This window comes from Triturus cristatus, chromosome 6 (genome assembly GCF_964204655.1).
Source record: "Triturus cristatus chromosome 6, aTriCri1.1, whole genome shotgun sequence".
In the NCBI taxonomy this organism is placed as follows: domain Eukaryota; kingdom Metazoa; phylum Chordata; class Amphibia; order Caudata; family Salamandridae; genus Triturus; species Triturus cristatus.
The window spans coordinates 120,221,987-120,247,889 of record NC_140589.1 but is presented as its reverse complement, the minus strand read 5'-3'; the positions used below and the strand labels follow the sequence as shown (position 1 = coordinate 120,247,889).

Here is a 25,903-nt window from a genome sequence, read left to right as displayed (position 1 = left end):
TGGAGGTGGAGCAGGCTTCTCCAAATGTCTCTTCTTAGTAGAGTGTCAAATGTCCAGTTTTTGGATCCTTGGTAAGAGTTTTTTTGCAAGGGATCCAGTGTATATAGCTCTGGTGAGGTAGTTTGGTCCGTCGGCGCCGACTGCGTCGGGCCGATGATTTTTTTAGGTTTTTCGGTGCCGGTTTGATGTTTAGAATCCGTCTTGGGACCCTCCGGTCTCTTGGTCGGCGCCGAGACGGGCTTCGGCTTGGAAGTGTCCGTGCTGGTGGCCTTGTGTGGTTTGGTCGGCACCAAAGATGGCATCGGTGCCGAAGGGCTGGGTTTCGACCCAGAGGGCTTCGGTGCAGAGCTCGGTGTCGAGGTGGAAGCTGTCTTCTTTTTCGGTGCCCAAGTGTGTTTCTCTGCACCGCTGGCAGGCTGGCTCGAGCCCGAGCCGCCGGAAGGCTTACTTGGCTTCTTCACCGGGCCCGAAGGTGGGGTGTGTGAAGCAATGTCTCTAGTCTTGCCTAGGCCCGGAGGCGAAGGCGTGACCGAAGCCTTTTTGGGTGTCGGCACGGGTGTGGGAGGGGGTAGGTTGGTACTCACGACCCTCTGTGCCGGAGTGATGTCCTCCACATCTGACTCGTCGGCCTCTGAAGCGCTGTCGAGGTCCTCTTCGGTACGATGATGTTCCGGATCGTCGATGTCGTCTCCGAAGATGTCGACTGGAATGGACGTCAAGGAGTGTGCCATGTTCCTTCTGGCTCTTCGGTCCCGAACAGTCTTTTTGGATCGAAAAGACTTACGGGCCGGACAGTCTCGAGCCTCGTGTTCTGGGGAGAGGCAAAGGTTGCATACCTCATGAAGATCGGTGTGGGGAAATTTGGACCCACATCAAGAGCACTTTTTAAATGGAGTTCTTTCCATGAGCCAGGACCGGAGCCTGGGTAGGCCCGAAGGCCGCCGTCGACGACTGGAACCAAAGGTTTGTGTCGATGAGAAGGCGCATTGATTGAAGAGATCGTGTATCGAAACAATACAGCGATTGGGGTGAGGATTGCGCGTCGATCGTCGAACTGGAAGCTGTTCGGAACCGGAGCGCGAAGATCACATCAGAGCCCGATGGCGGAAAAAAAACAATCTGAGGATGGAGCCGAAGCCCATGCGCAATACGATCCAAAGGAGGAGTCACCGACCTCGTGACTTCCAAAGACTTTCCAAGAGGAAAAACAAACTGCAAACATCCGGGCCCAACACCAGATGGCGATCTATGCAAAAGTGCGTAATCTGCAGCTCATATGCCTCGAACACATTATACCCCTTGGTTATTTTGTTAGTCTATAGCGTAATTAAGGTTAATTTCCTTTCCCTTGTAGGAAACACGTTTAAATATACATTTGAGATGAACCTTTTTGGGGGCTGGGGCTCAGCGACAATTTAAGTCAGGTTCTCGCTAAATAATGACTTTTTAGACTGCTCCCCCCCCCCCCACCCCATACATTTTTATATTAGCTCATTCATTTCTCAAACGTCCTTTTCTCCATTTCCGTGCTATTATACATGCAAACACTAGCTTATCTGCAAAGGTCGAGTTGACAGTCTTTCATATCTACAGCTGTCATTTCTTCAGTAATCTTCCACATGGGACATTTGAATCAGGCGACTACTCCCCGCTATCGCAATAGAACGGCAGTTGCGATTGCACTGTATTTGGTCTTGAGCACAAAAGCTACAGCTCAGACCTTCCTGGGAAGGAAAAGCACATGGCGGCCAACAGAACATGTGACTGCTCTGGCAATGCACGAGGCAGGTCCGCTGGAAGTCAGTGACATACACTATGTCTGCTTATTTTAGCTTCGAAGAACTCACCTCTACTGACACCCACCCAAACCAGAGCGCCACCAAGAGAAGTACTGTGCTTTATCCACCATTAGAAGCATCAAACAGTCAAATATATATATTTTATTCAATAAAACTTTTTTTCTGTACATTATATATGCAGATATGTTAAAACATTTAGATAGCTCTGCATTACAAAATGTAAACAACAAACATGGCGGAAGAATGTACAAAATGGAGGAAAGGTGCTGGTCCTCCACAGGAGGCACAGGAACAACAGAATATGGCAAGAGTGGAGGGGGTGGGGGTGGGGGGTTGAAAAGGACTAGGTGCTGCTCACAAATACAAACTGTGGGATACCAATACGGCTCCGTGCTACCACAGCGATGAGGGTGAGCTCCTTGGTACACAAAAATACTATGCTGAAATCGGGGGTGCCCTTCAGCTCGGAGGAAAGCACCGGAGGCTGCTGGCCATCAACAAGCCGCTGCCATGATTAAAACATGCACGGACCAATGGCCAGAACATTAGACAGCACCAGTCCCGGGTCACATGACCCCGATGTAATCTTTGATGAGTGATATGGTGATCAATACTTAAAAGCATCCAACACACCAGGCTCTGAAATGTAAATACACTGTAGGGACAAGATGGGGAGCAAGTGGGAATGAAATTTACTGACATGTCACTCACTCATACACCCATATACACATCCACACAGACGCAAAAGGCTTACCGGTGCGAATTACAAAAGTTCCTCACACCTGCAAGCTGCCATAATGATGCTCATAACTGTGTTCCAAGTTTAAAACTAGTCCAGCCAAGTGCAACTACCCTCGCTTTACAGCTACCAAGTTCGGGGCTTCTACATAAACAAATTTTGAACGTCCGGACACCAAAATAAAATCACAGCACTGAATGAGAACTGGAAATTAAAGAAACTAACATTTCTGGTTTCCTTGTAAAATAAAACTTTAGCTAAAGGATTGCTCAGCAATTTGCATCCATTGCACCACACCTGTTGCCAGCAGACCATGTGTACCAAATGGTTCCACTTCTCAAGTTAAAAGAACCCAAGGCCATCGGTCTGCTCTTAGGATTAAAAGCCCACAGAAAGTGAAAATTAACAACTCGGCTGTTCAGCCCACTCAGTCAATAAAAACAATCAAATACAGGGTGAATTTCCTCTGGACTTAGAGTGCAGCTGAAAAACAAAACAATCTTTTCACACTTATTTTAAAGGCAGACGTTCACAGATTTAAACACACAGTATACATGAAGTGAGATAAGGGCAATGGGTTCTAGACCAAAGTGTTAAACACCCTTCTTAAGGCTTGATTACAAGTAAAGGTGCTACCTAACCCATCTGGTAAATAAAAATACCACGTGATAGGTTATTTATAGGGTGCAATAGAGAACACCTATTACGAGTCTGTGTGGAATACTGTGTGGATTTGGGGTTTTAATGCACCAAAATCTGTATGTTACAGTAAATACTGTATGCATCCCATTAATATCGAACAAAGGTTGAGTTATTTAATGCATCAGAAATGTTAAATACCTTCAAACTTATAATTTCAACCCATGCATAAACAGGGGTTAACATACGTGTCCGAATAGAACGAGCAACTCCTAGTCAGGGCCTTAAAAAGAAATACCATTCGATTACAACTGGAGAAGTTAACAGTGAACATCTGGGTTGGTAAATCTGTACAGGCTGGCCAGAGGGGGTGGTCTGGTAGGCACACAAAGGTACCTTATTCAGCTCCCCAAGAGATGTGAACAGAACTGATGTGGTGGAAGGTGTCTGAAAGGTACCACTAGGAGGCAGAAACAGTCAAGAAGAGCAGATAGGTCCAATTGTAGGATACTCAGACCTGTGGAACAGCACCATGGCGAGGAAGGTGGCCAATGAACAAAACATGGCTGCTTTGGGGAAGTCAGAGTTAGCAAAAGTGATTTAAGCAGATACATGTGCAAATGAATAAGGATGTAGGAAGACCCAACAGATTAGCAAGAGCTGAACCCTCTAAAAACAGGGTCAGTTGGAAGCACCGGTCTGGCAGATAATGGTCTACACTGGCTGGGACAATACAGGGCAGCAAGCGTCCAAAAGAGCAACACAAACTGGGTAGAGATGGTCAGACAGTTAAGGATATATAAGATTCAGAGAAGGAACTACACAGAGCTCGACAAGAGAATAGTATACAAGGACAATGGATGCTGGGTAAACACTGTTTGAGATTAAAGTATGGGGGGGATAAACACAGATGGGGTAGATTGTTGTATAGAAAGAAAAGTGGGTAGGGCAATCAGCAGGGTTAAAAGGAATTGACAAAGAAAGCAGGAAGGGGAAGAAGAAAATGAATAAGTTACGAGTGAGTGGTCAGAATCTGGTCAACTGAAGGGGGGGGGGGAGGCGGGGGGGGGAATAGCAATCAGCAGCAGGCAAAAAGGCAGATCAAAAGTATCAAATAAAGGGGACCACATGTGCCAAGAACATGCCTGACGATTCACTACAATCCCAGCACATGAAGTGCAACACCATCTGCTTATAGGGCAGATCCTAAGGGTTAGAAGTCACCACCCCATGCAGGATGATTTCACACCTGGAAGGTGCCCTGTACAATGAAGGAGATCATGGTGTGAGAAGGAGGAGGCATTTGTGAAGTAATCTTTACTGAAAACAGGGACCACGAGAGGTACGCAGGTGTGGCAGGGAAATAGGAAAAGGCAGGAAGTAGGTGAAGATGGGAAGACGACTCCAAACTCTTACCCCTTCCAAAAAAAAAGGAAACAAATCTGATGGGTCTCCGATAATGATTGCAAATCTACAGACAATTCTAACACACAACAGTCAGGAAACATCTTAAAAGGCTTAATGGGAGTTTCTGCAGAACTGGATCCTGGGGACACACAAACACAAAGCTCCACATTGAGGCAACGAAAGGCCAAAGCACCACCCACAAGGTCAGCTGGCAACAGGCAGTCGACCAAACCATGCTACCAGTAAAAGAGCACATGTAAAATCCTTCACTTAAGAGAACAGAAAGGCAAATTGCCCTTCAAATTAAAAAGAAAATACATTGCTGTGCAGTTTGCTTTGGGTTAAGAAAAAAAGCTAAAACATCCTTAGTTTTTTTTTTTTTTAACTAAGTGAAAACAGGGGAAGGGTGTGGGCTGGGGCCAATGCCGCTGAGCCTGTTCAGAAGGCGCAGGGAGGGGGGTGAAAGGGAGATGCAAGGCAGAAGAGGGTCACATTAGATGATCTCAGAGGTGGTTCAGTTCCTCTTAAAGTCACACGGGCAACCCATGATGGCATATTCTACACGCATCCACACACAGGGAGAGCGATGCGACGGGGCTGCAACAGCTGTCACTTGGGTAGGAGACGTAGCCCAATTACAGGACAATGCTTAAGTCGCAGCACAGTTCTCCGTTCCAGCTTTCGGTCACTGCCTCATCAGGACCTTCAGGGTGGCGTGGTGATGGGTCGCAGGTTGGTGACATGTCCAATACCCTTGGTGACGCCCTCTCTGAACAGCAGCTTGGTGCCTATCTTCAGGTATTCAGGATGTTTGAAAAATCGGAACCGCACAACGGCTTTCTCTCCAGTTCGAAGTTTGTCCTGAGAAAGAGAAACCAAGGTTTCCTTATTGCAAAATAAGCAAAATATTGTTACACGTATTTTTCAACTACAATTTTAGGTCAAAGGTACCCGCTGAAGTAACTTTGGTACTTAGCTCTTCAGAACCTTTAGTACTATGCATGGGATCTCCAGGTCATGCAGCTGCGGCCTTAGAAGTTTAAGGGGATGACACCCAAATAAGCTCTTCCCCTACCCTTCCATTCAGTTTCTCACAATCAAGTCTTTCTTTCTGGAAGTGACAGTGGACAGGAGCCTTGGTGAGTCCTATATATTAAAAGGCTTTATGAGCAAGTACCAAAGTTACTACAAGGAGTTTATTTCTGTTAATATTACATCAGTAAGTCCCCTCTGCTCTAGGCATGGGAAGATTCTAAAGCCTAAGACCATATCCACCATCAAATCAAAATAAATGTAATCATGGACTGAATGGATTCGTTCTTGGATTTGGAACCAATGACCAGCTTGGAAATCGTGGTGAGAAATGTGTCCGAGTAGAGGTGCATGTGGGTGTGTGTGGGAATGGTGTAGAAGTCTGGGCAGAGTGCGGGCAGAGTGCGTGTAGAGGGTGTGGGGGTCTCTCAGCCTTCTTGCAAAGAAAGAAATCAATTACCAGCAATTATGATTTTCCAGCTTGAAAATGTTGTAGATTCACATGCTTTGCACAATTCCCCTCTCTAGTAGTTGCGTCTGGAGGAGTCATGTAAAAGTTTCTTAGTGAGTCAGCATCGATAAAGGCGAAGCCCCTGAATGACTTCGAACGTGATCTCACAATGCCCCAGTGTGTACTCACCATCTTAGATTTCTCCCATCCACAAACCTGCCTGAATGGGGAGGCAGCACGGTCTCATGTGAATCTATAAGCGTTTCAAGCTGCAAAGCCATAATTACAGGTAAGTAACTGGTATATTTATCCGCATGAAATCTATTCTAGGTTCACCTGCTCTGCACAGGTTACGTAGAAGTATTACCTCCTCTGGGGAGGCGAATCAAAAAACAAACAAAAGATTTTTTTTCCCCTCGATTTTTTATTACTGCTTGACCCACTGCAACCTCTCATGACTACGCAGTCTTGTGAAGTAGCGTTCTCAAGACCATATGGCTGCTCTGCATTTTTAGTGCATGGAAACGTTGGCCATTAAACACCCCCCCCCCCCCTCACCCCCACCCCAAGGTAAATACATCTTTGCTTTGGTAGCTGAAGACTAATTTGCTAAATCAATAACATCAATAGTTTGAACAATCCATCTAGCAATAGTATTTGTTACAACAGTGCCTAAGGCCTTTGCTGGGTGTCCAACAAAGCACAGATTGTTTTTCATGATGTCCATAGTCATTTGTATGCAGTATAACACAACTCTCCTGGCGTACAAAGCGTGCAAGGCTCTCTCAGCAGTACTGGGCGGCCTTTGAAAAATATTCTGGTAAGGTGATAGTTTGAATCATATGAAAAAGGGATAGGACCTTTGGTAATAATTTTGGCGGAGCCCTCATCACCACTTTATCCTTGTGCAAGGGTATGAATGGTTCTTGTACTGCAAGTTCCTGTAGCTCGTTTACCCTTCTTAATGGCGTTATGGCCACTAAGACTGTTTTCAACGTAAGGTGTTTAAGTGTGGCCTTGAGCATGGGCTCAAAAGGTGCCCTCATTAACCCAGCTAGTACCAAATTGACATTTCACTGTAGGATAGGTACCATTCTAGCAGAGGAAGAGCATCTTTGCCCCTTCTGTGAACCTTGTGATTAATGGAGCCACAAAAATCTGTTTAGTAAGCAGCCCTCTCAAATAAGCTGCCGTGGCTGACAAACTGACCAAATGTAAACTCTTACACTTCACTAAGAGTATGAGAGTTTATAATTAGATGTGTGAGGAGGAGTTCTCTTCATATCTTGCAGTTCCTGCAGTGGTCTTTTGCCATTTTTAAGCAGATTCGAGAAGATCACAGTAAGACTCTCAGAACACAAATCCACTCCACCTCACTGAGGTACGGGTAACCATCTAGGTCTCCACGCTAGCTCTCAGATCTACAATGATGGTACCAGCCCCGGATGGCTCCTGCTTCGGACCCCTCATAGGCAGTCTAGTGGTTTTGTGGACTACCAGCTCTGCATCCACCAAGTTCTGAAGCTGCTCTGTTTTAATGGGTCACCACATCTTCCCTTCTTTCAGGAACAAAAAGCCAAGCACGGATTTGTTGGCTCAAGTTCTTCTCTAGATTTTCAACCTCCACTCTGTCTTGACCACCACAACATTATCTCTGAATTCAGTTGTGCCTCTTCCAGGCACGAGACACCAATCTACACCCCCAATACCCAGACTTCACTGTTGCTATTCTCTCATCTATTGTCTCAGCTAGTTTCAGGATCAGTAAACCTTCAGATTACAGATAATCTTCAAAGTGGCCCTCTATTTTCTTGGCAACACTGGGCACAGACGCACTCAAGCTTGGTAGGTTGTCTCAAATGAGCCTCACCTTGGGTAAGATAGGCAGCCCCCGATTCAATCTCACAGACGACCATGTACCGGGGTGTCCCTTGTCATACAGCCATCTGGCAAAAAAAATATCTTGCTCGTCTCGGTCTTTATTTTTTTCTTCCTTTGGGCCGTCTTGTGCTGCAAGTAGCTAGCATTAGAACTTGTAAAGAGCTTCTAGTTTGGCACCACAGGGCCTCACAGGCACAGATTAATGTGTCCCGGTGTAAGCATTCACCCATCTTCTCTGTAAAATAATAGCAAACAAAAATCCAGGGGTCTCCTCCGCACCACTTGTCTCTAGTGAAGACTCTGAAACCACTGTCCGGGAGCTACCTGCAAGAACTCTCCATTGCCACTCCAGTCACCCAAATGCTTGAACCCCACTCATTGCCCGTATACTGACTGGAGATTGAATCCTCACAGCAGAGAGACAGGAGCTTCCACACTGGACAGCTACAAAATCAGGCAACCTTCCCCGCTCCTCCTCGGAGTCATAGGCCTCACACGAGTGTAAGTGAGTCTATACGGTGCCATCTTGGATGTACGTGGTACGTCGGGCGGTCATCTATCGATCGCCTGAGTTTCCAGCCTAGGCAGGGGCAACAGGTCTAAGGAGAAATCACTCTGGTTCTGAAATTTAGAGTCTGCTGCCAAAAACCCTTAAGCTGGCCAATACATTTAGGTTTGAATACAGTTTTTTTGGTATTTAAATTCATCAATCAAAACAATAATGTGTAGGCAAGTGACCCTTTTTGACATGGTCACCCCCATTTTTGCCTGGTATGTGATGCAACTTTGACTAAAGTGCACTGGGTTCCTGCTAATGGGTCGCCAGTGTTCCTTCCCAAAAACAAGGTAACTGTGCGATTGTTCAACAACAGGCAAGACCTTTAGCACCCATGCAAGTCCCTAGCAAATGGTACCTCTGGCACCTAGAGCATGAGTAATTAAGAGGGTCTCTAAGGGCTGCAGCATGTATTGTGCCACCCTAATGGACATGCAAAACTCGTGAAGTCTGCTATTGCAGACAAAAGTGAAAACACGGCATGGCACACACCTTATGTGCCATGTCCCCAGACACTGCATGAGATATATGCAAGTCACCCCTACAGCAGGTCTTACAGCCCTAAGACAGGGTGCATTATGTTACATGTGAGGACATATCTGGTTGAGCAGATATGCCCCTCTGCTTTCTAGTGCAATTACTAGATCTCATTTTTTCTAATTCAACTAGACTGGTGGTGGAACTCCACATTCTTCTATTCTGGTCTGACCATTGTGCCATACCTTTCCAGATTTCGCCGACTACTCCAGTGCAAACTTAAAACGTAGGCAACCAGGTCAAGATACGGAAATGGGCTAAGGTTACCCCTGCTGTATTCACTGAGGTGCTGGCAGTGAACTGCACTATTTTGAGTGACTGTGTAGGCATTGCCAATTCACAACTTGAAGAGTGGATAACAGGGGCACTTGATCAATTTGCACCTACTACAGATCACACTGTCCAACGAACCAAACATTTGGCGGAATGGTTCAATGAGTTACGTTGAAAAGACCTGCAAATACCTAGAACGTGTATGGCACAGAAACTTCAGCTCAAATGACAAGGATAATGTTACGTACCCAGTAAGCATCTGTTCTTGGCATGTAGAGCTGTAGATTCACATGCTTTGCATACTCCTGCCATCTAGTGTTGGGTGCGGATATTTGCAAGTTGTTTTTCTTTGAAGAAGTCTTTCCAGTCACAAGGTAAGGTGACTCCTTTCGGTGATAGTGATAGTGCACATGGGCATCGATTCCATTGTTAGATTGTTTTCCCACAGAGAGTGAGAATAGAGTTAGTAAAGGTAGAATAGAGATGTCCATGCGTATGTATATCAAGTAAGAAAACTGCAACAGGTATAGGTCCCTGGGGAAGCGGGTGGGCGCATGTGAATCTGCAGCTCTACATGCCAAGAACAGATGCTTACTGGGTAAGTAACATTATCCGTTCGAGGCATGTGAGCTGTAGATCACATGCTTTGCATAGACTATACAGCAGTAAACACCCAAAGCGGTGGCTAACCTGCAGCTGTTGCAGTTGTTTGAAAACGTGTTTTAAGTACTGCCTGGCCTACATTAAGCTTGTTGTCTCGCTAACATCTACACAATAGTGTTTTGTGAATGTGTGCGGTATAGACCATGTTGTTGCCTTACAGATGTCAGCTAGGGGAATATTCCCTAAGAAGGCCATAGTAGACCCTATTTTGCGGGTGGAATGCGCTCTAGGGGGTACTGTCAAGGTTATTTTCGCTTTCATATAACATGCTTGGATACATTTCACTATCCATCTTGCAGTGCCCGATTTAGATAAAGGATTGCCTTTGCGTGTTGGCGAAAAAGCAACAAAGAGCTGTTTTGTCTTAGGAAAGTCTTTTGTTCTTTCTACAAAATATAGTAGAGCTCTTCTTACATAGAGTGTGTGTAGAGCCCGTTCTGCTACAGAATCCGGTTGAGGAAAGAATACAGGTAACTCAACTGATTGATGTGAAAAGCAGAAACCACTTTAAGAAGAAATTTGGGATTGGTTTGAGGAACCACTTTGTCAAGTTGAAAGAAAGGCTTTTTATTTTTTTTATAGTTCGTGCCTGGACTTCACCCACAAGAATTTGAAGTGTGACAAGATGTATGGTCTTGCGGGTGATGTGTTTCCTACAGTGGTAGGAAGCACATTGTGTTCTTTAAATAACCCTCACACACCAAAAGGGCCCTTGGTGTCATGCTTCATCATAGGGGTCTTCGCATCCCTCTACGGTGCACGGCGTGCTACTAACCAACGGATACGCGGGAGCACTTGATGTAACCACCATGTGTAGTGTGTGAGGGTGTGAGTGGTAGGGTCAGTAGTGATAAGTGAGTGAATATTAAAACCGTATCCACGGAGGGGACAGTCGGGTGAGGTAGTATCCTAGCGCATAGTGCTCAATAGCACAGAGTCACCTGCGTTTTTCTCATGAGACCGTGGACTTCTAGATAACAAGAGGAGACAGAGATATTACTTTGTCGTCAAACTAATTGAGCATAATAGGCATACTATACATACAATTCACACATAGTATTCCCTATGTTCTGGACGGTATTTCACTGTCCTTTGTGAGTAGGGTAGGGATCTGTGTACCCGTCCTGAAGAAGAAGCATTTGGCTTCGAAACATGTTGACACAGACACACAGGAGGTGTTGTACATTAATACGTTAGACTTCCGTCTCACTGTTTTTAACAATACCAGCAAAGGGGTTTATTAAAATCTTTCTAGCCCCCATTTGCCAGGTATTTAATATTCACTCACTTATCACTACTGACCGAACCACTCACACCCGCACACACCACACATAGTGGTTACATCAAGTGCTCCCGTGTACCACGCCGCGCTCCGTAGAGGGGTGCGAAGACCCCTATGATGCAGCAGGACACCAAGGGCCCTTTTGGTGTGTGAGGGGTATTTAAAGAACACAATGTGCTTCCTACCACTGTAGGAAACACATCACCCGCAAGACCATACATCTTGTCACACTTCAAATTCTTGTGGGTGGATTCTATTTGTTTAGAAAGTATAGTCGGGGGAGATTAAATCCACTCCGTGTCCCTCCAGACACCTCTTCTCTCCACTCCCTCCTTTGATATTGACGAGTACCTGGACTTCACCATCTCTCATTAAGGAAGTGATTGCAATAAGAGAAGCAACCTTCCATGAAAGAAATTGTAGCGGACACTTATGCATTGGTTCAAAAGGTGGACCCATTAGCCTTGTAAGGACTATGTTCAAATTCCAAACTGGTGCAGGTGAAGCTCGGTGGTATTACTCTTTAGTCCTTCCATAAAGGCCTGAATTACTGATACTCTGAATAGAGATAAGTGTTGTCGTTTTGTAAGTATGTAGCCACTGCTGCTAAATGCAAACAAATGGATGTGTAGGCTAATCCAGATTGCTGTGAGTGTAAGAGATAACAGATGATGTTTTGCACTGAAGCACCAAGGGGACTGATATGGTTACAGTATAACCCAAATAGTTTCCACTTCGCTGCATAACATGCCCCAGTAGTAGGTTTCCTAGCCTCCTTTAGGATATTCATACAGTCTGGTGGTAATTGTAAATACCCAAACTCTAGGACTTCAGGTGCTAAATCGCTAGGTTGAGTTCCTTGTGATCTTGGTGTCTGATTTCTCAATGGCTCTGAGTGAGGAGACTGGAGTTGAGATGCAGCTTTTGGAGTGGAACTACTGAGAGCTCAAGCAAGGTTGCCGTGCCCATGTGGGAGCTATGAGCATGAGTTTGAGGGATGAGATTGCCTGAGCTTCCGAAATACTAGCGGAATGAGTGGAAGAGGCGGAAAAGCGTAAGCTAATATCCGTGACCAGTTCATCCAAAGGGCATTGCCTTTGGAGAGCGGGTGTGGTAACCTGGAGGCGAAGCTTGGGCATTTTGAGCTGTGGCGAACAGGTCTATGTGAGGAAATCCAACATTCCTGAAAGCAGGGAAGGAGAATCTGGGGAAGAAGTTCCCACTCGTGGATTTGTTGTGTCTGTCTGCTGAGAAGGTCTGCAATCTGATTGTTTACTCGTAGAAGATGCTCTGCTAGGAGATACATTTTGTGATGTATGGCGCAATTCCAAATGGCTTGTGCTAGGCGTGACAGTTGGGAGAGAGTGTCTTCCCCCCTGTTTTGTTATACAATACATAGCAGTCATGTGGTCTGTGCAGACTAGGACAGTTTTGCTTATTAGGTGAGTTTGAAAGGCTTTGAGTGCTAGAAACACTGCTAATAGCTCTAGGTGATTTATATGGAGGCTCTTGCACTTTAGACTCCACAATCCTTGGATTGTGTAGGTCTGCAGGTGAGCGCCCCAACCAGTGAGCGATGAGTCAGCTGTTACCACGGTCTGTGGAACATGGTCGAGAAAGGGCCACCCTTGGCTAAATTTTGTGGGTTCCACCACTGCAGAGAGCGATCGGTGCGACCATCTACTAACACTAGATCGGTTAACTGACCCTGCGACTGGTTCAACTGAGTTGCTAAGCATTCTTGAAGGGGACATGTGAAGTCTTGCGTAGGGAACAATTATAATGCAAGATGGCATCATTCCTAGCAGTTGCAGGATTACTTTTGCTGTTAATGATTGGTTGGGCTTAAATTGAGTGAGAAGGGAAAGAATACTGTGAATACTGGCTGTATTGGGAGAGGCTAGAGCTCTGAGCGACTATCGTGGCTCCCAGGTAAATTGGTGTGTTGGAAGGATGTAGAGGAGACTTCAATGCATTCACTGAAAACCCTAGTTGGTGAAGTAATTGAACAGTGATTTGAGTGTGTTAGAGACACATCTGGTAAGTGCTGGCTTTGATGAGCCAGTCGTCCAGGTATGGGAAGACATCAATGTGTTTGTCGTCTTCTTAGATGTGCTGCGACTACTGCCAGACATTCGGTAAATACCATGGGAGCAGTGGCGACTTCAAACAGTAGTACTTTGAATTGGTAATGATGACCCACTATCATGAATCTGAGGTATTTACGATGAGCAGAATAAATTGGAATGTGGAAATATGCGTCTTAAGTCTAGAGTAGACATAAAATTGCCGTGCTGTAGAAGTGGGAGCACTTGAAGTGTCACAATGTGGAAATGCACTGAAAGTATGTAGCGGTTTAGTTCTCTGAAGTCTAGAATAGGTCTCAAGGAGCCGTCCTTTTTGGGGATGAGAAAGTACAGGGAGTACACGCCTGCCCCTTGATGTTGTAACAGCACAGGTTCTACGGCTCCTTTGGACAGGAGAGATTGGACCTCTTGCTGAAGTAGATGTAAATGTTCTGGTGACATTTTGTGAGAACGTGGTGGACTATTTGGAAGATTGCTGGTAAGCTCCAGGAAATAACCATGTTGGATAATTCCTAACACCCATTTGTCTGTGGTGATGGAGTGCCAAATGGGAAGGCATTGTAGAAGACATCCCCCCAACAGGTGTTAAATGATTGGGGGAAGTGTAGGCAAGTCACTGCTTGTTGGGGGAGGGGGAATTACGAGGTGTGGAACCCCTGCCTCGACCTTTGTTGTTACCTCTATATCCTTCTCTAAAGAAGCCTCTTGTAGAGGAGGATTGATTGTGGTCTTTGTAGGAGGTGGCAGTATTGTCTGAGGACATGGTTTTCAACCCTCCACGGTAGAAGGAGCGATGAAAGGAGCCCCGATTAGAGGGAGACTGCAGGGCTCCCATAGACTTGGCTATTTCTGTGTCTTTTTTTATAATGATTTATCGACTTTGGACCCAAAGAGATGTTCCTTGTCAAAGGGAGTATTTAAAATAAACTGTTGGACTTCAGGTTTGAAACCGGAAATCCTTAACCATGCAGGTCTCCATAATAACACTAGTGTTGATCTCTCTAGCTGGGGTGTCTGCAGCATCTAATGCACATCTAATTGAGGAACTGGATAGGAGCTTCCCTTCCTGGACTAAACCCTGGGCTTGTATTCATCTGGGAGGTGTTGTAGCAATTGCTACATTTCGTCCCAGTGTGCCCTCTCATACCTGGCTAGCAGGACCTGGGTGTTGGCAATGAACCAATGATTTGCTGCTTGAGCGGCTACTCTTACCAAAGGCATCTAATAGCTTTGACTTTGTCTGAAGGGAGAGCATCCCCTGTAGTCTGTGAATTGGCCCGCTTACGGGCATTAGAGACCACCAAAGAGTCTAGTGGCAACTGCCCTTTAATAAAGACAGGATCTGAGGAAGCAGGCTTATATTTTTTTAATCAATTCTGGGGGTGAGAATGCACGCATGCACTGGATCTTTAAAAATATAATTGGAATGTCTCATCATACCTTTAAGCATAGGTAGAGTGCGGATAGCCCTTTGTGTGTTACTGAGCGTTTCAAATAGGAAATCTTCCTCTAGAGATTCCTTGTGTAACTGTACCCCATGATATTCCGCAGCTCTAGGAAGCAATTCTAAATATCCTAAATTTTCGTCAGGAGGGGAAGGCTTTGGAGGGTGTAAAGATCTGGGTCGTTAACTGTAGGTGAATCCGTGTTATAAACTTTCCAGGGGTCTATTGCAAAAATATTGCCCCCCCCCCCCCCCCCCATCTCCATCATCAGGTGGTGGAGAGTTAGTTGGTGTAATTAGCAAATGCTGCAAGAGTGGAGAAGTTGGTGTAGGGTAACGTGGTGGAGGAGGGGAGGGGTTAGTACCTACAGTCTTCCTCTTCAAAGGAATATGGTAAAGAGTGTCCTCTGACTCAGGTGTGCATTTTGGAGGTGGTTTAGTAAGAACACGTCCTGTATCTGGGTTTATATAAAGTTCCTTCTGTTTAGGTTCCGATTTGTGTGTTGGGGTGTCGATAATTGGGACCTGCAGCTTCAGAGCACCAGTTTTAGGTTTCGGCACCGAGGATTTCAGTGCAGAGGTGGAATCTGTTTTCATCATGAAAGGTTTCGGTGCCGAAGGAGGTTTGGATTTTTGTGTCAATGATTTGAGCTCTGAAGCAGTCTTGGGCTTCGAGCCTAAAGCTTTCAGCTCGGTGCCAGACTTTGGCTGACTCGATCCAGAGCCGAAAGGCTTAGTGCAGTGTTTCGGTGCAGAGCCAGAGGGCGGGGCGTCAGAAACGTCTTCTCTGTGGCTCGAAGGCGGGGGTGGGAGCGAAGCCTTTTTTTCGGTTGAATTTATGTTTGGGCCAAGGGGTGTTCGGTACTCACAGGACGTTGACCTTGTGGCAAGTCGTCTTCCATCTCGGAGTCCGATTCCAGAATGGAGACAAGTTCCGCTTGTTATTCCTCAGGCACCCGAGCGTCGAATTCGTGCTCGGATCCTTCGCCGAAGATGTCTGGCATGTATTCGACGTTTTGACTCTGCATCTCGTGATGTTAAGCCCGACTATCACGGAGCGTTTTCTTCGATCGGAACTATCTGCACGCGTCGTGTATGAGGCTAGGGAACTTCTCCATGGGGCTCAGTTGGGTTTTTGCCATCAGTTCAGCATTGTGTGCTGTTAGCCTCTGAAACCATCAGGCAGGTCATTGACTGGGTTAATACTGCAGCATTGATAATGTTTGATCTCAGTGCCGCCTTAGATACCGTGCGCCAAGGCCTTCTGCTCGAACTGCTATGGAACTACGGAATCCGAGTCAAGGCCCTGCGGTGGCTAGCTTCTTTCTTACAGAACCACATGTTCCAGGTGGCTCTAAAACCTTTCTCATCTTAGGTTTTTCCACTGCAGCAGGGGGTGCCCCAGGGCTCAGCACTGAGGCCCACTCCATTCAATCTCTATATACACCCCCTAGCTGACATCATTGAGCGGTACGGCTTCAACATCCTGTCGTACGCCAATGATACGCAGCTTATTATCACCGTTTTAGGATGAAGAAAATACAGCAGCTCTGTTAAGATCAAGCTTGCCGGAGCTGGCTGAGTGGATAGACTACAATGGTCAAACTAAATGCTGGAAAAAACGGAGGTCCTTATCTTAGGGAAGAAACCATCAAATTGGTCCTCTGCCTGGTGGCCAAATTCACATTGGCCACTACCTGACCCCAAAGTGTAAAGTTAAGGATCCCGGAATCGGGTTCGATGCAAGTCTCTTGTTTGATAATTAGATCACCAGCCAGGTGGGAAAATGCTTTGAGATCCTAAAAACCTTAAAAAAGATCCTGGGTCTTTTCCCAGAAACCGCTAGAAAGTCAGCAGTCCAGGCTCTAGTAATGTCCAGGCAACTATTGCAATGTTTTGTACCTGGGAGTCTCACAATCCAGAGAGTTCAGAATGTGGCAGCTCGAGTGCTGCTTAACCTCCCGAGGCGATCGCCTATAGGTCCAGCTCTCGCCAAATTCAATTGGCTGCCTCTGGAAAAGTGTGTCCTTTAAAGCTATGTGCTACTGCCACAGAATCCTGATTAGGCAAGGTCATGCAATCTGCACTCTTTTGTCAAACCTTATCCTCCTGGGAGAAGTCTCAGATGTGCAGGGGCCTCCTTAGCCTGTATTCCTACAGTGAAAAGAGCTTGCATGGGTGGTTGCGCTTTGTTTTTTTTGCCGCCAAAATGTTGAATTCTCTGCATCAGTTACTTAGACAGGAAAGCACCGAATTAGCCTTCTAGAAAAAAAACTTGGCTGATCAGACAAACCTAAAAAGTTAAATCTTGAGCATGCCTCCACGGTTCTGCATCTGAGAGTGAAACCTTAGCACAGGGACAGTTCGGTAGAAATAACTAGGCACTTTATAAATCACTTTATTATTACTGGAGTAGAGGAGCGACTCGCTTGCAGGCACTTAACAGTAAAGTCTTGTCCACCGTTCTGCCACTCCCCTGTCTCAGACACAGTAGCTTCCCAGGAAGAGGTGTCTATGCTCCAGAAGGCCAGATGAGTCTCCCCACCAAGTGAGAAGACGCCAGGACCAACTGGAGTAGCACAGCGCCAATACCAGGCGTACTGGCCCTTTGCAGCAACCGCGGCCTGTTTGAGTCCTGTCTGGACTCAGACTCCAAGACCTAGCAGCCTTTGAGGGACACCAGCACTGCGGAGACCCACTTTGAGAGTGGCCCAGTGTAAGAAATTGGATCTATATATACTGCACCAAAGTGAGGTACAGTGTATAGAGTCCAAGAGCCCCCAAAGGTAGGCAGAGCTTAAAGTTAGATAGAACCTTACTCTCTAATAGTTTTTGTTGTTCGCACGATTTTTAAAGAATCTTTAGTTTTCAAAACTCCACACTAGTCGTTTTTTGGAGGGAAAATTGTCAATGTTATCCTATGGAGGGAAAACAGGTTATCGGTTTGCAGGTAAGTAAACGACTGTGGAAGTTAAGGTTCTGGGGTTAGACTCAAGGGTCCCCCAGGGTCATTGAAACTAGGGCGGCCGGGTGCAGAGTGTTGAGGCCCAATGTTATCGTATGGAGGACAGGGGGCCCCCGGTTGGTGGCTTCTGGCTAGCAGGCCACGTGGCTGTGGGAGCAAAGCTCCTAGGGTTAAGGTCAGGGCAAAGGGGGAAACAAGTAGGCACAAAAAGTGCACCCTCAGCTGCACTGGGGCGGGTGCAGAGTGCTGTTTCGACATCTGGTGCCCTGTTCTATGGGGAACCTCCGGTTGGAAGAAATGCTGCAGGCTCGGGGACGAGGATCTTCTGGGTGCGACCACCACTTCGAGGGGTAAGCTGGGATGTCGTAGCTTGGTTAGGCACCGTTGGTTGGGGCACACAAGGCCGTGGGGTGTCGGGTGCAGAGGTGCCTTTTAGGGTCAGATTTTCTTACCCGCTCTGGTCACGGTAGGGGGGGTTCCTCTGGATTGAGGCTGCAGGAGGAGTCTGGAGGCAGGTCAGGAGTCGCCGGATCTCTGGTCAGGGTCGCCGGGGTGACCTCCTCTGGGTGTTTCACTTGAGCTCGGGCCGGGGTCGGCGGGTGCAGAGTGTGCTGGATTTGCAGTATCCGGCCAGAAGCTGCAGTTTGAACCAGTCCGTTGTTCAAGGGAGATTTAGTCCTTGAAGTGAAGGCAGGAAGGTCCTCCAGGGTTCCTGAGGTTGCTGGCTGCAGGACACACCGGGGTTTCGCAAGAGCAGGTTTGAGGGGAGACAGGCCTGTAGGGCTGGGGCCAAGTCAGTGGGCATCGTGCTCTTGTTAGCTCTGCATGGCTTTTCGGTCCTTCTTATCTTCTTTTGGTTAGAACCGGTGGGGACCAGTTGCTGAAAGCAGAAAATGGTCTGAAGAGGCTCACAAAGGTGGCATGCCTTTGAAGCTTCTCCTTCGTGAACCCTGCCCATCCTGGGGGAGGAGGCTTGGCACCTCGTCCCAGGATGTGCATTGTTTCAGGCCCGAGAGTGGCAGGCTCTCGACCCAGGGGTCCAGAAACATGTCTAGTGGTGGCAGCCTAAGCAGCCACTCAGGTCACTAGAAGTTGGTTGAATTTCAGGGGGGCATCTCCAAGATGCCCTTTGTCGTGCATTTTACATTAAATCCCACACTGGCATCAGTGCGTGTTTAACGGGCAGAGAAGTTTGATACCAAACTTCCCAGTCTTCAGTGTAGCCATCATGGTGCTGTGGAGTTGGTAGTGACAAACTCCCAGCACCATATACTCTTAATGGCAGCACAGCACTTACAGGGCCCTGGAATAGACCTGGGCAGTGTAGGAGTACAGGGCTCATGCACCTGTACCCTCACCACAGGCATAGGGCACCCAGCTAGAGGGGTGACAGATGTATGCCAGGGCAGTAGTTTGTGGGCAGCCCTTAGAGGCCTTCTCTGGCCACAGTGCCCTGGGTACCTGTAGGAAAGTGGCTCTGTATATACTGTTCCCAAATAGGTACAGTGTGCACAGAGTCCACAGACCGCAGAGGTTTGGCAGAGGCTAAAGTTAGATAGAACATTACTCTCCAAAGTGGTAGCTTGGTCGAGCAGTAAGGCAGTATTAAAGTACAGTGTAAAGCATTTGTTGCACACACTCAGTCAGTAAATGGTCTCACACACTCAAGAACTGAACTCTAGGCCAATGGTTGTGGATAAAAATATATGGTTGTTTTATTTTAGAACCAACAATAGATTTCAAAATATACTTTCTTTGAATGAGAGGCTTTTTATAAATACTTTCAATATGCAGTAGGCTTTCGAATGCAATAGACACAGTTGTTGCAATAGGCAACACAATTTCAAACACAATAATACATTGAGCTCAATGGGAATTTCTAATTAAATGCAATTAGTTACTTTGAGGATTACTTTTCTAACCACAGGACTGGATCCTGGATTCAGTCCAGGGAAATTTCCTGTAAACAGTTGAGTAAAAGCGTTTTGGTTACAGTAGTGATTTTCAAGCAATATTTTAGTATTTTAAAAGATGACACTTAAAAACTTTTTCTCATAAAATCAGCAATGTTATCCTATGGGACGAATTTCACTTAGCAGGTAAGTGGGGTTATTGTAACTTTTTCTAACTCAGTGTTGGGTCCTGGATCCAGCACTGGGGCACCACCTGTAAACAGTTGAAAGAAAGCGTTTTGGTTATACACACGATTTTTTACGAATATTTGTAAGTTTGCAAAAATCAACACTTAGAAACTTTTTCAGCAAAAACCAGGCAATGTTATCCTATGGAAGGAAATTCAAGTTGCAGGTAAAGTATGTTCTCGTTACTTTGGTAATCCAGTACTGAGCTCCTAGGCTCAGTACTGGGACCTCTGTCTAAAACAGGTAAGTAATTACGTTTTCACAGTTGGTGTGGTTCTTAAAGAATTTGTAGTTTGCAAAAATCGACACTTAGAAGAAATTTCACAGAAAAACAGTCAATGGTTTCCTATGGAAGAAAATTGGGTTTGCGGCAAGTACGCTTGTAATTACTTTTCGGGGTCAGTACTGGGCACCAAGATCCAGCACTGGGATCTGTCCTCATAGCAGGTCAGTATTTTCGTTTTCGGTACTCGGTAGATTGTAGGTGAATATTTTTAAGTTCAGAAACTCCACACTTGGAAGAATTTTCAAGTGAAACCAGTCAATGTTACCCTAAGGAAGAAAAGAGTTATCGGCATTTGGGTAAGTACTCGACTGCCAGAGTTAAGGTTCTGGGCATAGACTCTGGGGTCTCCCAGGGTCAGGTCAGTATAGTGGTTACACCCTCAGGAGCACAGGGACAGCCGGGTACAGAGTGAGTTAGGCCCAATGTTATCCTATGGGAGGCAGGGGGACCTTGGTTGGTGGCTGCTGGCTAGCAGGCCACGCAGCTGTGGGAGCTGGGCTCCTGGTCACTTGCTCAGGGCAAATGGAGAAGTAGAGATTGCACTGCCAGGGGCACTCTGGCGGCTGGGTGCAGGGTGCTTTTGAGCCTTCGGGCGCTCAATGGATTACAATGGAGAAGCTCAAAAACGAACAAAGGCTGCAAGCTCGAGGACGAAGATTCTTCAGGTGTGACCACCACTTCGAGAGGTAAGTTGGGTAGTTGGAGGATAGGTAAGCACCCAGGAGTTGGGCACAGGGGGCCGCAGGGCGCCGGGTGCAGGGGTGCCTTTTGGTTTTGGGAAATCTTACCCTCGGCTGGTCGCGGTTGGAGTGGTCCCTGGTTCTGAGGCTGCAGGCGTCGTCAGGAGCGTCGAGGTGGGCCCTTGGGTGCTGGATTCGGGGTCAGTCGCCGGGGGGGGGGGGTGATGTCCTCGGGGTCTTTGTTCACTCCAGCACAGGCCAGGCTTGGCGTGTGCAGAGTTTGCGGTTCCTGGCTGATGCCACGGGTCAGTTACTTGCTTTGACCAGTACCACTGCTCGTGGGAGTCCCAGTTGCTTAGAGTCACAAGGTAGCCAAGTCCTCTGAGGTTTGTGCGGTTGCTGGCCACTGGAGATGCCGGAGTTTAGCAGGAGCAGGTTCGAGGGTACCTGTAACGCCCCTAAATTTAGTATTTAGGGGCACCCTGAACCTTCCTTCCTTAGATCCAGATTCCGAAACAGCAAAGAAGATCAAGAGGAAGACACCAACTGCTTTGGACCTTCTTGGCACTAGCAAATCCCACAAGTTGTTGGACCTCTAGATGGTATTTCCTCATGAGTTCTGTGCAAAAACTGAGGGCTCTTCTTGACCCATCTGTCTAATGCTGTGGCAGACGGAAACAAAAGTAGTAAGGGTGATGGACTGACCCATATGAAAATGTAATACCACCTTTGGCAGAAAGGAAGCCCAGGCTCTACGCACCAATTTCTCAAGGAAGAAAGTGGCGTAAAGCACCTGCACTTCACTGACATGGCACACAGAAGTGATTTGTATGAGAAAAACCATCTTGATGGTGAGGAGACCTAGAAAGTAACATTTAGGGATTGAAGGGCCAAAACGACAAAGTAACGGACAACGATAATTACACTGAAGCGTATAGTGCTGTAGGAGCTGGTCATACTCTGGCCATCTAGTTTGGGGCATGGATGTTTACAAGTTGTTTTTATTCATTGTTTTTTTTAGTCCCATTGGGATACCAACACTAGCCCACAATGTATAAGAACAGACCACCTTGGAATGTGTTCAACACAGCAGGCAAAAAGCGTATGCAGAGCGTAATGACAGACAGAACAGTGTGGACTGTGCATAGTGGAACCTAAGATAGTTTAAACAGTGGCTAGTGAGCAGTTAATTGAAAAGGTTCTCAAGATTATCTGGCCAAATCATCACCTTCCAGCGGGCGTAAATATCCACACAGAAGTGCTTTGTGAACGTATGTGGTATTGATCATGTAGCAGCCTTATGGAGGTCTTTTAAAGGACTGCTGCCAAAAGAAGTCATAGTGGCTCCATTTTTTAGTTGAATGTGACAAACCTAGGCACTACATACGTGCAAATCTGTGACTAATAGCCGTTTCCTGCCTGTCATCTTGGGGGAAACATTTTCCCTGCCACATTGCCAGTTTGGTGTTGGTACACAGAGCTCCGGATGCGTGTCAAAGGGCGTGGAAAAAGAAACCGATGTCACACACTGAGGTGATGCGGCTCAGCTGAGTCACTTTATCAAAAGCACTTGAAAGCCACACACCTTAACAAGAGGTTTTTGTGTAGAAGACATCAACCACCAGAAGATGGATAAGAGGAAAGGTGGTGTCGGGAGACTAACCTTCACAGGAGGGTTGGTGGGGCAGACACCTTCATAAGAAGATGACGGCACATTAGCACCATGACAAGAGGATGGAAGAGCATGGAGAGGACTCGTCTCCACAAAACAACTGATGTGGGATGACTTGGACCTTCACAAAATAATTGGTGGCACCTGCACTTCACAATAGGATGGGACTCGTACCTCCAAAAGAGGATAGCGGGATCTCGCCCTCACAAGAGGATAGGGTAGGAGTGAGGCACGTCAGAGGAGAAAGTGAAGTTGAGGGACTCTTAGCAGGTGGGTTGGAGGGACTCCCACTGTCAAGGTGGACTCACTGAGGGCAAAAAAGAAATCTCTAGTAGGTGAAGGAGAGCAGATAACAGGTCACAAGGGTCCATCAAAACGGAGCATGGTGTAAATCCCGGAGGTGATGCAAAATATGTAAAAGGAGGGTCACTTACCCACAGGTTGCTTAGCAGAGACTCCTTCCAGTAGAGATTACAGAAATGGGGGAAGAGGAGCCTCCTCTCCAAAACTAAAAGTTACCCTATATGTGAACATCTGAATACATGCAAGGGTCTTAAATGAGCCACTGATAGATGAGAGAAGTATCTTAGAAAGTGCAATCTGGCAACTAGGTTGTCCAACCACAGGCACAGTAAAATGTTCCCAGAAAAGTCAACAGAATCGGACATGTTCAGCTGGGGGTGCTGCACCGCACAGTGCAAGCAGCATATTAATGAAGAATGAAGAACATGTATGCAGACAAGAGAGGTGGCCAATGGCTCACAGACCTCATGCCAGGTGGTCCTGCAATAGAATATAATGAAGACCAGTGTGTTAAAACAGAAAACAGGCTGCACACCAATTCGTGCTGCACCAAAACATAGGCTGTTAAATTAGCTAGGCCCCTGCCAGAGCATCAAATACAGGCCATTAAGGGTCACCGCTAGACTGCAGGATTGATACCCAAGCATACGCTGCAGACCTACGAGAGCCACAAGACTGCAAGCTTTATATGAGTGACCTAACAGGTTGTAGCCAGAGCGCAGGCTTCATGCCCAGCAAAACGCCGGCATCGTGCCCAGCACCACGTCACAGCGCAGGCATTGTGCCCAGCACCACGCCACAGCGCAGGCTTTGCAGCAGCAAAGGCTTCAGACCACTACCTGGCCTACCGGACAGATGCCAATGTGAAGAACCACTCGCAAGGCCAAAGTAATGTAATGAATATGCTACTTACCAGTATGCATCTGTTCTTGGCATGTAGGGCTGCTGACATTCATATCTGTGCATAGATCGCCACCTAGTGTTGGGTCCGGATGATTGCACGTTGTTGTCCTGGAAGAGTCTTCGAAGTATCCTGGGATAGGAGACTCCTCCCCTGGACTACAGTGCGCATGGGCATCCTCTCCATCCTCAGATTGTTTTTCGCCATTGTGGCAGTGATGGAGTAGATACAGAAAGTGATGACCATGCTTTACAGTAATTCTGAGAGCTGCAGCTGCTACAGGCGCCGGGGAGGAGGGAGGGCGATGTGAATGTCAGCAGCCCTACATGCCAAGAACAGATGCATACTGGTAAGTAGCATATTCAGTTCGAGGCATGTGGGCTGCTGAATTCATATCTGTGCATAGAATACATAGCAGTGCCCTCTATTAGCGGCGGCTACCAGTGCCAGCTGCAGCGGTCTGAAAAAGAGTTTTGAGAACAGCCTGTCCTACAGCTGCCTGCTGTTTTGATTGTACATCTACACAATAGTGTTTGGTAAATGTATGTGTAGTGGACCAGGTGGCTGCTCTACATATATCATGCAAAGGAATGTTTCCTAGGAAAGCCATGGAGGCCCCTAACTTACGTGTTGAGTGGGCTCGTGGGGGAATCGTTAAAGTGCGTTTAGCCTTTTGATAGCAAATTTGAATACATTTAACGATCCATCTGGCTATACTTGCTGTGGAGATAGCGTTACCTTTGTGGTGTGGGGCAAAGGCAACGAAAAGTTGTTGTGTTTTCCTAAAGGGTTTGGCCCTGTCGATATAATACATGAGGGCCCTCTTTACATCTAGGGTATGGAGTGCCCTTTCAGCGACAGTCTGTGGGTTTTGAAAGAAAACCGGCAGTTCAATAGTCTGATTCATGTGGAACTGCGATACCACCTTGGGCATGAACTTGGGGTTGGTACGTAGTACGACCCTGTTGGCGTGAACTTGTATAAATGGCTCTTGGACGGTTAGTGCCTGGAGTTCACTAACTCTTCGTAAAGAAGTTATCGCTACTAGGAAAGCTACTTTCCAGGTAAGGAATTGAATCTCGCATGAGTGTAGAGGTTCAAAGGGTGGACCCATCAGGCGTGTGAGGACCAAGTTGAGGTTCCACATTGGGGCTGGTGGGTGGCTAGGAGGAATGACTCGTTTGAGTCCTTCCAAGAATGCTTTGATGGCAGGCACTCTGAATAGAGAGAGGTGCTGCCTGGTCTGTAGATAGGCGGATATTGCGGTCAAATGGACACGTATAGAGGTGTACGCCAGATTGCATCGGTAGAGGTGTAATAGGTAACAAATAATGTTTTGGATGGATGCGTCTAGCGGGTTGATGTCATTATTATTGCAATAAATGACGAACCTCTTCCATTTGGCTGCATAGCAAGCCCTGGTAGTGGGTCTCCTGGCCTCCTTAATGATGTCCATACAGTCAGGTGGCAGGTTGAGGTAGCCAAACTCTAGGACTTCAGGAGCCAGATTGCCAGGTTCAGCTGTTGCGGATCTGGGTGCTGAACCTCTCCATGGTTCTGCGTCAAATGCTCGGGTTTGACCCGCAGCCGTTGATGCGGCACCACGGAGAGTTCGAGAAAGGTGGTGTACCACGGCTGGCGTGCCCACGTTGGAGCAACCAGGATGAGTGTCAGAGAGTGTTGTCTGAGTTTGCGTGCCACCAGCGGTATTAGTGGTGCTGGGGGAAAAGCGTACGCAAATCTGCCGGACCAGTTCATCCATATCGCATTGCCCTGCGACTGCGGATGTGGGAACCTGGCGGCAAAGCTTTGGCATTTTGCGTTTTCGCTTGTGGCGAATAGGTCTATGTCTGGATGACCCCACTGCTGGAAGTACGGTTGGAGAACTGATGGGTGTAACTCCCACGCGTGCATCTGGTGGCTGTGTCTGCTGAGCAGATCCGCCATCTGGTTGTCCTTGCCGGGGAGGTGTTCCGCCATGAGGAACATGTTCCTCTGAATGGCCCACTTCCACATGCTCTGAGCCAGATGAGACAACTGTGGAGAGTGTGTTCCTCCCTGCTTTTGTATGTAGTACATGGCGGTCATGTTGTCCGTCCGGATCAACACGACTTTGTTGCACAAGTGTACTTTGAATGCTTTCATTGCTAGGAAGATTGCCATCA

At 47.0% G+C, this 25,903-nt stretch overlaps 1 protein-coding gene across 3 annotated transcripts in view; it reads right to left on the bottom strand.

Moving 5' to 3' along the window:
• Positions 1-1,920: 1,920 nt before the first annotated feature.
• The window catches only part of GTPBP2 (GTP binding protein 2), a 241,966-nt gene continuing 217,983 nt past the window's right edge, over positions 1,921-25,903 (bottom strand). For all 3 annotated transcript variants that reach the window (XM_085610339.1, XM_085610340.1, XM_085610341.1), the window contains one exon: positions 1,921-5,445. In XM_085610339.1, coding sequence (XP_085466465.1) covers positions 5,290-5,445 — 156 coding nt within the window. In that variant the 3' untranslated portion in view covers positions 1,921-5,289. The remainder of the gene's footprint in view (positions 5,446-25,903) is intronic.